Source organism: Anser brachyrhynchus (assembly GCF_964034855.1).
Source record: "Anser brachyrhynchus genome assembly, chromosome: 8".
NCBI lineage: Eukaryota > Metazoa > Chordata > Aves > Anseriformes > Anatidae > Anser > Anser brachyrhynchus.
In genome coordinates, this window is record NC_137702.1 from 11,816,855 (window position 1) to 11,827,643 (window position 10,789).

The 10,789-nt window shown below is 54.5% G+C and overlaps 1 protein-coding gene across 2 annotated transcripts; it reads right to left on the reverse strand.

The window, feature by feature from the left end:
* Nucleotides 1–1,297: 1,297 nt before the first annotated feature.
* TMEM125 (transmembrane protein 125) lies at nucleotides 1,298–9,347 on the reverse strand. Of its 2 annotated transcripts, none has more exons than XM_080601527.1 (2): nucleotides 8,733–9,347; nucleotides 1,298–4,417 (listed from the first exon to the last, which is right to left on the reverse strand). In XM_080601527.1, exon 2 carries the CDS (start codon nucleotides 4,105–4,107, stop codon nucleotides 3,445–3,447), a length of 663 nt encoding a protein of 220 aa, XP_080457653.1. In that variant the 5' UTR covers nucleotides 4,108–4,417; nucleotides 8,733–9,347; the 3' UTR covers nucleotides 1,298–3,444. The 2 variants fall into 2 exon arrangements, with proteins under 2 accessions (XP_080457653.1, XP_080457654.1); XM_080601528.1 differs by lacking the exon at nucleotides 8,733–9,347 and adding an exon at nucleotides 4,526–4,988.
* Nucleotides 9,348–10,789: the final 1,442 nt, after the last annotated feature.

Sequence of the window (10,789 nt, forward strand, 5' to 3'; positions counted from 1 at the left end):
AAGGGCACTACTGGATCAGGTGTCTGATGCAGGGTGGTAACTTAAAGCATCTTCCGGGGAGGGAAAGTCTTGTCTGAAACCACGAGGAGATGCAAAACCTGGTGGCTTGTTTTAGTGGTCCCTGAGTTTTCTCTCTTAAATGCCACAGCTCTGAACTGAACTCATCCTGCCTTTAGTTTTGCAGTCACTGCCTTGTGTTTTGCCTTCTGGGCTCACCTCAGGAGCCCTTTACTACCTCTGCCCCTCACTCCGAAGATACACTATATGCTGTGATTTGGGGAAATTCACAACATATTTCATGTAACATGGAACAGGAAACTTAAATCTGAGGGCTGGGAAAATACATTTCATTTATCCTTAGGAGGCTATTTTCTGAGATTTTCAATGTGCTTTTTACAATAAGAACTCGTGCCAGATGCAGTAGTTTACTTTTGGTCTCAGCGATGTCTTAAAGGAGATTAAACACACAACTGCTTGCTGGTTTTTTTTTTTTTTTTTAATCTCAGGACTTCACTCTCATCCCTCAGTACCGAGTGGTTAGTTACTTGTCTACTTTGACCCTGCTCGGATGCCCACCTGTTTATTCTTTAAGCGACCAGCGCGGATGCTTTCCCGTCGTGTGGGGTGCCCAGCACCTCTCCACCACCCCCAGGCAGCTCCAGTGCCGGGGGCAGGCGCCTGGCAGCTCGCCTGCGCTGGGGAAAAATGCATGTGGCCTGCAGAGCTGGGGACACAAGAGGGTCAGAGCAGGAAAGGAGGAGCCTTCTCGTACAGGGGTCATCCCTGGGAGCTGCCCAGAGGACGGAGGTTCAGGCCGGCGGATGTGAGCAGCAGCAGGTATGCAGCCAGACTGGTTCCAGGCTCCCCGGAGGCAGCAGCTGCCACGGCGAGGCTCGAGGCTGAGCCCCACCGCAGGGCAAAGCAGCTTCTCTGTAAACAACCCAGCCCGCACCGTCACGTTCAGGTGGCTCTGCCTGCTTCCGTGAGCTCCTGCCAGGGGCACGGCCGGCTCTTAGGCTCATGGAGCAGTGCTAAGGGGGACCTGTTGTGGCGAGGTCCTTGAGCAGAGGGAGGTGTGTGAGCATCGGGAAGTGGGAGTCACGTACCAGGAGATAAGTACAGGCACGCGGGGGAGTGTGTCAGCATTGCCCTGCTAGCTGATGAGCTGAAACCACAGCCGAAGGATGGACCCCAGGCTGTCGTGATTCCCGCCCCAAGCAGAGGTCAGATCTGCACAGCCCTGCAATCTCCTGCTCTGGAGAAGAGCCCGCGGTGAAGCACCAGCCTTCGGCACAGCCAACTTCTGCAACACTTTATTATGTTTTTCCATGCACAGCACAGGAAATGAGAAAGGAACAAAACAGTAATGCTGCTGCAGGAGGTGAGTCAGTGACAGGCTCCGTGCAGCCCGTCCATCTGGGCAGCCTGATACCCAAACCTCCCTCTGCACAGCCAGCCTGTTCTTATCTGTTTCTTCCTTGGGCTGGGACGTGGTCCCCAGGCACCCTTTCCTGGCACAGTTCACGTGCATTGGGGCACATTTTGAAGGGGCTACGGAGGGAAGGATTCACATTGACAGGCGGGCAGCACAGAGCTGCGAGCTGGGCACAGACGTGGATCTTCACAGAAGTGCCCAGGTGTGCAAAACAGCTGGCACGCAGGTCCCCGCGACCTGTCCACGCGTGCAGGGCGGGGAAGCTGGGAGCAACTGGAAAAGCACTGCTCTAGGCAGAGCCGGTGCAGCTCGGTGTCGCTGCACGTGCAGCCGCATAGACGTGCACAGCAGCAGCTGCGGGAAGTGCAAAACTTCTGTCCAGCTGCGGCCGTCCCTCCACGCGTGCACACAGCCGTCCCTGCTGAACCTGGGGCTAAGCAGCCCTGTGGGGAAGGACTGCTCTTTGCTACACAAACGCAGAACATTTAGCACAGAAGGACCCGAGCTTAGTAGCGCAGTCTCAGTTCTAGGGCGCATTAAGGGAAGTGATGCAGAGAGCGGAGAAAACATCAGTTTAATAAGATGTATGGATGATATGAAAATGGCAGAGAAAAAAAAATATAGAAGCAGAGATCCAGAAAAGAAAAAACAAGACAATGTTCCCATACTTTGGAGAAAACAATCCCAGGCTTCAGGGGGAAGGAATGGGGTAAGGGCAGATGAAGACAGAAGTGCCCTCGTGTGATCTGAGTGCGTCAGGGACAGTGTGGTCTGGAGCTGCACAGGGATGAAGTCCTCCTAGTCCAGCTATACCTGGCGGAGCTCACGGATGCTGAACCTCCAACACTGCTTCCAGGTGTAATACGGGCAGCGATTCATGCTGTCACTAAGGGAACAAGCTATCATCCTCTTCAAAATAAATTTGCTACCAGACACCAAAAAGTAAAAGTTCGATCTTGTTCTATTACAGAGACCCTAGTTCTCAGGGGGAACTTGGAAAATAAAGATCAAAAATAATGGCTAGGGTAGAGCAGCTCAGGTCAGGGGAGATGAGAGTAGACAGGAAAGTGGAGAGAAAAAGAGAGGGCTGCAGGGGAACAGCTTGGCTAAGAAGGTTGGATGGAAAGGGCAGAAGCAGTGAAATGGTTCATGGGTCCATGGAGGAAATAAAAATGTTGACAGGTAGATTAGCCTCAATTCACAGGAAGAGTTTTTGAGGGTGAGCTGTTAGCCTGCCCCTAGGAAAGGCACCCCAGTGGTAGATACCTCACAGACAAAACCAGAAAAGCTCAGGGTAAGGCCCAGGTGGTAGTGGAGCAGCTGCCCTGCCATACACAAAACTCTGCACCCCGGAGGGGACTGGGTGAGCCGCAGCACTCGGGGTGTCTCTGCTGGGGTTGCTGAGGTCGGACACCTCTCGCCTCCCTGGCAGAGCAGCAGCTCTCCGTGCTGAGCAGCCCCAGACCTGAGATGGTGGGGCTGCAGCAAGGGAATAGCGGGAAAGAACTTGACACTGCAGAAACAAGTGGCATTTCAGGGGCTCTGGCACACAGACTCCCCCACGAATCCCCCCCACAAGAGCTCTCTCAGAGGCTGGGATTACACCACCAGCGGTCGCAGCCTCTCCTCCCAGGAGCAGCATGGCCCAGGGAACGGCAGGAGCCACATCCTGGGGTCCCCCGAGGTGCGGGACGGGCTCACCTGGCTCTGTGACAGCGGGACGCAGCCGGCGGGGTGGGGAGCAGCTGTCACAGGAGGCTTTGCTGAGATAGAAAGCAGAACAGGCCAGCGCTGTGCTCGTAAAGCTCCGGATCACAAAGCCTGTCCAGGCAACCCAAAGTCCCTGCCGCGCTGTTAGCCCAGGTGCAGCAAATGCCAGTCATCTCTGAAGGAAATCCGAGGCACAAATCGCGCCCTTCCTTTGGGAAAGGCCAGCACAAGCCCTGAGAGGGGCCGTATCCAGCGAGCCTCACGCAGGAGTGTCCTGGAGCAGATGGAGTGGCTGCAGGTCAGATGAGGTTGGCCATGCTGGAGGTGGGAGGAAGGCGCCTGTTGGCGGCGAGGCGGCCGGAGATGGTGAAGACCCGGATCTCGCCCGTCTCCAGGCCCCGCGGGGCAGCCTGGCAGCAGGAGGTGCAGAGCAGGTAGAGCAGCAGGCAGAGGAGGATGACGCTGCCGGCGACCAGGAGGACAATCCCGCTGGTGAACATGCTGGCCAGCGGCCGCGCCGGGCTGAGCTGCATGGTGGTGGTGGAGAGGATGGTGAGCACCACCCCGCAGACCAGCAGCACCAGGGCGCTGAGCAGCAGCACCAGGCAGTCCGATAAGCCCCCGCTCTTCAGGAGCTCAATCTGATCCCGGCTGCGGATGCAGTTCATGTCCTGGATCGCGGAGCTCAGCAGCTGCTTCAGCAGCACGAGCAGGGCCAGGAGGCAGAGCGTGGTGCCCACCGCCAGCCGCCACTCCCCGGACCGGCTGCTGGTGCTGTACAGCAGGATGATGCCCCCGATCCCGCAGGCCAGGATCAACACCACAGCCACCCCGTAGCACAGAATGGACTTCTTGGGGTCCTGGAACCACCAGAGCTCCACGTGCTCCTCCAGGATGTTCCTCTGGATGTGGTCAGCATCTGCGGGCGTGCGGGGGGTGCTCAGCTCTGCCAGCTCCGGCATGGCGGGCGGCTGGGGGGGAGGGCACGGCAGGGGGGTCGCACAGAGGAACTAGAGCCTCACAGCAAAGGGGGGTGTCAAAGCAGCGGTGGTTGTGAAGGCAGTTACATTTCTCAAGCGCGGACGGCTCTGTCTCGTTCCTTGGAGCCTGGCGGAGCTCCCTTCTGTGGCAGTGCCACTTGCAGAGCTACGGTCCATGTGCCGGGGCTGAGCCCACCCTCCGAGCAGGGTTGCAGGACATGGTGGAGCATCCCCACAGCAGCACAATACGGGAACGTCCAGGGCTGCGTCCTTCCTTTCCTGTGAGTTTCATCTGAAAGCGAAGAAGAGAAGATAGCGTTAAACAGAGATCCTGCTTCCCTGTTTCGAACAATCCCCTGCCAAACCCCAGACCTCGGTTGCTCGGGGCTGGCCTGCTGACCTTCTCCTGCTGTCCTCAGAAAAGCCCCACGCCTTGGGCCACACGTGTCCTCCCAGGAGACCTCCCCGTGCTGCGGGGGGACCTCAGCCTGCCCTGACCCAGCCAGTTCCCCTTGCAAGGCCCTTGCCCGAGAGAGTCTCCAGCTCCCCAACCCCGCGTGCCCCACTCAGAGGCAACTGGCACGTCACTGCCCACGGGGCCCTGCCTGCAGCTGGTGCTGGCAGCGGGGCAGGACGGAGCAGAGGCCAGTCCCTCCGGGGATAAAGCCCCATTCACAGCTCCGGCTTCACATGCTCCCTCATCAGCATCAGCCTCTTGTCACCAACTGGCTCTGCTGCCCAGAGTGACAGCGGGAGGTGGGGGTCCGGGCTGGGGCTTAACCCTTCCAGTCCAGCTGCTGGAACAGGGCGAGCTGCCCTTGCTGCATGTCCTCAGCCCCATCCCTGCCTCTGCCCCACTGTCAGTCCCCCTCCCAAGTTTCCTGCAGAAACGTGATGGTTGTGTCTCAGCACTTGGATGGGAAGAGCAGAAGCAGCTGGGACTTGGCACTGTGGTTTTCTCTCACCCAACCTCCAGGCCTGGTATGGGAGTGCTCTGGCTGCTCCCAAAGCACCGCTGACCCCTTCAGCTCAGCTGAAACCCAAAGAAAACGCTGTCGGGTCACCTGGTGAAGCTGAGGTAGGGCTGAGCTCTTGAGACGTGGGTCAGACCCTGAGCTGCCTCCCAGGCAGGATGGTGCACGCTTGGCCATCACAGAGCCACACGCAGGAATTGCTCGGAGTCCCACAGGAGCCCAGGGCAGGGACAGGAACTGATGCAGATCCCTTGTTCCAGAGCTGTCACTGCTCCTGAGAGGGAGGACAGCCGCACTATACCCACCCTGCCTGCCTGCTCTCTCTGCAGGAGACCACCAGCCTAACGCCCTGCATTTGTCTTTGTGCTGCACTCAGCGCAGCGCTGGGACTCTGGGCTCATTCCGGCCGGCCGGAGAACATTGGTGACCTCCATGCATGGCAGCCCTGCACGTAGCAGGGACCTTTTCTCCCCTAGACACCCCTCACAGACCACATCCCCCCGTGCCCAGGCCTCATCTTGGCATCTTCAGCCGGGACAAGCCACCACGGGGTGGGGGAAGAGGGAGGACAATGGCGGGGGTGCCCGAACCAGTCACCGCCTGACGGCGTCAGGCCCGGCTCCTCCTGAGTCACCGTGGCGGTGCAGCGTGAGCTCAGCCTGGACGTGGCTCAGGGCTCGCTGCCAGCTGCCGCCACGTGTCCAGGAAGCCTCAGCCACTGCTGGTGTGCCCGCCCGGGACCTGCCATGCCACAGCCGCTGAGCACCGTGCTGTTCCCCTGCATCGCTGCTCAGCGGGGCCTGGGCTGGGGTGCAGTGGGCTGTGCTGCCAACACTCACCAGGAGGCCCGCTGGGGACTTGCGGCTCCCGGCTTTAGCCAGGACAATCAGAAAACATCAGTCGGAGGTGGAAAAAAAAGCAGCGTTTGAGCATGCTGATCTGTGCCCGCTGGGGCCATTTGATTCTGCACAAAACAGCAAAGATACCTCAAGCTGGTAGCATGGCCACGTGTGCCCGGGGCACAGGTCCCCAAGCACGTGAGGGTTTCATGGGGAGCTTTGAAAGCAGAGGGGCGAGAAGACACCAGGCCTGTGGGCACTTCCCCAGCCTAGGCAAACAGCTCAGCTTGCCCTGTGTAAGCACGACTTCCTCCTGCCTTTCCTTCTCCAAGCACGGAGGTGCCTTATCTCATCCTTACCAGAGAATGCGTGAGTTTAGTAGATAGCAGGTTGGTAGATAAGATCAAGATTTTGGACTAAAGAAATGTAAAGCTTGAAGAAGTGCGAAGGCTGTGGCCTTCTGCTGCCTGACTGAAGCTGTGCACACAATCAAGCTGAGTCAAACAGTAAGCAAAAGCAACACAGCAGCAGAAACCACAAGGAGGGAAAACACCACCAAAAACCAAGCTACAGAACTGCATTCTTATGCTGCTTTCTAAACTTTAGCTGTTTTATTTGCTCAGAATACGGTCAGGGCGCAAGATAAAACTGTTAGAGCACCTGGCTGCAGAACAAAATACGGTATGTATTTTCTAGTGTTATGTTAACCTATATTAAAAGAATGATTTGGAGAAGCAAGGACTTCCACTGAAGCATGCCTCCATGTTTCCTTGCATCTGACTGAAAATGTTCAGGGAATACATTCTTTTGCTCCGTGAGCATCCACTCTTGTTTGGGCTTCTCTAAACTGCAAGGGTTTGTATCCCTGGTGTAATTAATTTTACACTTAGAATCACAGAATAATTTAGGTGGGATGAGACCTTGTGAACTCATCTGGTCCAAACACCTGCTTAAAGCAGACTTAACTTCAAAATCAGACTAGGTGGCCCCAGATCTGGAGCAGGGATGAAACTAGATCTCACATCAACTTTGCTGATGGGTTTCTTTGTGTGGAAGTAAAAAAGGAGAAGAGCAGCCCAACCACACACTGCTTTCTGACTGAAGGTCACATTTCACAAAAAAAAATGACAGGCTGTCTCATTCCTCACCGCTGTCTGGCAGGTGGACAAAGGACAGGAAAGCACCGGGAACTCAGGAAAAAACAAAATGTTAGAAAATGTGAGTCTTTCCCTTTTTTTTTTTTTTTTTTTTTTTTTTTTTTCCTGCTCTGGCAATGTTTAACTGGGAAATGAGAGTTGTCACCAACAGGTTTCTGACCACTTCTGGCTGCAGGCGTGAGAGACACACGCCTGCCAACCACCAGGAAACAGTACGAGCATTTATTTATTTACTTACAGACTTCTTACGTCTGATTGATATCTGACAGATGGATCATAGACTGTGTTAATTGACACGTTCATTTCAGAGTCACGTACAGGTCAGCTGTTGAAATATTCCTGACTTTCCTCGTCTCCCTGAACCCAGGGTACCACGTGAGACATTGCTTACCCACAACGTTCAGGAGGGGAAGCCTGGAGGTGGGACAGGCTCCTGCAGCACCCCCAGCTTTTGGAAGGGTTTGGTGCAGCTACGTGGACAATACCAGCCCCATGGAGACTGGGGAGTCTGGCAAGTTTCGCTATAAAATAAACAATACATGAAACGTTTTGCATCAGCAGTCTAGATGCCAACAGCGCCTCACAATCTCAAACAGATACAAGCCATCTCCTTCCTCTGTTTCTCCAGTCCATCACAATTTATTTTCTTTTTGGCCAGTCCAACCATAACCCATTTGGGATGGACTTGTCACTGCTCTGTGCCTCATGTTACCCCTCATCAAGCCCTACGGAAACCTGCAGTCCAGAACAGGCATACACATTTTCCATCCTTTCAAGCAATTTTCCAGTTCCCTGTAGGCTTAAAGATAATGAAGCTCGTATATGTTGCTTTATGCTGGAGGTACTGTTGATATACCAAGCAGAAGCTCTGAATGCCACAGTGCTCTGAGCCCATCTGTGCCGCCAGGATCGGGGACACCGCTGCCCTGGGACATGTCCTCCCTGAGAATTTAGGAGAGGGGATAGAGGAACACATGAGGAATGGGAGTACTGAGGCTTTTATGAGGCACCTCTCTGTCTTTCCCAAAATCCTGGCAAGAGATCTGCACTCTTTTGGCTGCTACAGCAGGCACCAATTCCCAGTGCTTCTCCTTTCTGGGGCTGCTCAAGCCCCAGGCTAACAGCTATGTCTCGGAGAGCCCACCCTCTCTCCCCAGCAGCGAGCATCCCTCCCTGCAGACACCATTTGGAGGCCCGGGCTGGTGGAGGACCAACCCTTCCTCCTGTCGGGTCAAGGGGCTCTGGGCACACGGGTGGTGGAGAGCTGCTTGTAGCAGGGTCAGCGGGCAGCTGCTTTTTACAGAAATCTCGATAGCTTTGGCATGCTCTGTGACACAGATTTGTGCCTCCCCTCCTCTGTGTGTGTACAGGAGGCTTCCCGAGCCCACAGGGCCTGTCCTGAGGCACCCCTGCCAAGGGCGGGCTGCGGGTCCTAGAGACCAAGAGGCTCCTGTGCCTTACGTGCCAAGGGGAAGGGCGATGGTGAGAAGCGGTGAAGTGGAGGCAGAAGGCAGGATCTCCTACGAAGCACCTGTGGAGCAGCCCACGGACCTGCCAGCAGCTACTGGGGGAGTAGGGCCCTTTCCATACACACGGGTCCGGAGCGGGGCCCTTCCCGGGAAGCCAGGCTCACTCACCTGCAGCTGACACCTTGCCCACTCCGCTCCTTGCTCCCGGCTGTTTTCTTCCAGGCTTTTCATCCACTGGATCAAGCTAAGAAGGGACCTCGCGGGGAAAAACCCCTTCCTCCGGCACCTGCCTGCCAAGAAACAGGTGCTGCTGCCGGCTCTCCTTCCTGGTCCGGCGCGGGCAGCACCAGCGACAGGCTGCGAGCCCTCGCGGGGCAGGTGCATTCCCCAGCAGGGTGGCGGCTCAGCAAACCTGCTGCTGGCCTTGGCCAGGCTCCAGAGTCACGCAGGCACTACCTCGCCCTCCCTCCCGCCCCGATCCCGGCGGGCGGCTCATTTCCTCCCGGCTGCTGCGAGCGAAGGGGGACCAGGGCTAGGGAGAGGCTGCAGGTGAGGGAAGTCTGCAGCCAAGTTGGCAGCGCCAGGGAAGATTTATTAAGCGAGTATTTGCTGTTGCGTGGTGTTAAATAAAGTAGCTCCTGCCGTGCTGTATAGGCTAAGGCTGCCTGATCGCGGTGGGAACGGATATTTGTACAGCGTTAGTCCAGGCTGGTGGCTGAACCAGGCAAGATGTCACAGCGCTTTTCCAGAGTGCCGTGCCACCTCCTGTCACCAGGCAGCCACAGAACACCCTCCCTGGGAGGCAGCAGCACCAGAGCCCGCCACGCTGCAGATCTGACTTCCAAGCAGTCCAGGGGGAAGAAAAGGGCAAGGAATTTGAGAGGGATCGGGGAAGCAGAAAAGGACTCACTTGAGAAAGGAAAGGGGGAAAAGGGAGTAGCAGGAGTCTTGGAGCCAGCAGGGGAATCAGGCTCCTGGATGGAGCACATGCCCCCTCCCCTGTGGCTGGGCTTAACGATAGCAGGCGGCTACAGAGGGATCACTGACATGGGTCTGAGCAGCCAGAAAATCTCCTGTGAGACGCAGAAAGAAGCAAGGAGGGCTGAACAACAGCTCTTAGCTGAACAATGGAAAGAGACTCAGTTATTAAGATACGTGTTAGGATTTTTAGCAGGCTATAAGATGAGAAGCTTAGGACATGCTAATACATAGACACCAATTAGTACGACAGCTGTGACAGGATCTTTTGAACCTTGTGAAATATAATTTCTCCAGTGGTTGGTGAAAACTTAAAACAACAAATGGGATGTGGTGGACATCCATATAGAAATGCTCTTGAATAACGAGCTTACCTACCCAGAAAAAATTGTTCTTTTCGTGGGCCAGTTAACGAACACATCATCCAAGAGGAAGCCTTGTTCAGCTCTAAAGATGGCCATCTATTCACTTTAAAAAGTGGCCTGTAACTTTATAAAAGCATGAGATGCTCATCAGACAACACAGACCAAGAGAGGATGAAAGCAGAAAGCATCTTTGCACCCTGAGAAACTCAGAAGACCATCAGAATACAAAACCATAATTGAGTTAAGACTTAATTCTGAAAGCATTTCTACAGCACATGTGTAGGAGATTGATCCTGGCCTTGTTTTCCCAGTACAGAAGGAAAATATTTTTTTTCCCAGTGAGTCTCTGATAAACCCCAGCTGTAACATTTTGCTGTGCCTGACTTTTAATGTTCTCCTTTGCGAACAATGTTTTAGTCACCTCTTACCCACCACGATCAAGTTCAAAATCCTCTTGAACCTAGTTTGCCAGCTACATAGGCTTCATCCATCAGACTTTGTACCATCTTTAAAATGACATCTTTCTAATGAGGGTGACACATGGGCATACTTTTAAGCATATTAATCACCACTTAGAAATCATTCTTCACCTGCATATGCTTCTTCCTCTTATTAGGACAAGGTTCTTTTTCTTCAGAAAGATTGATTCCATTTCTCTAAACCACATCTATTAAAGTAGTGACTGCTACCACTCAATTTATTCTGCAAAGTGAGGGGAAAATTATACCACATGGGAGTCTAGCGAATTATATGGGTGTGTTCTGAAAATTTAAGAGGGAACTAGTTTCTAAAATATTTGCTAATTACATTAATTACATCCTCTTTCTGTACAGGAAGTATCAAGATGATTATATTGGGGGGAGGGAGGAAGAAAGGGTGTTA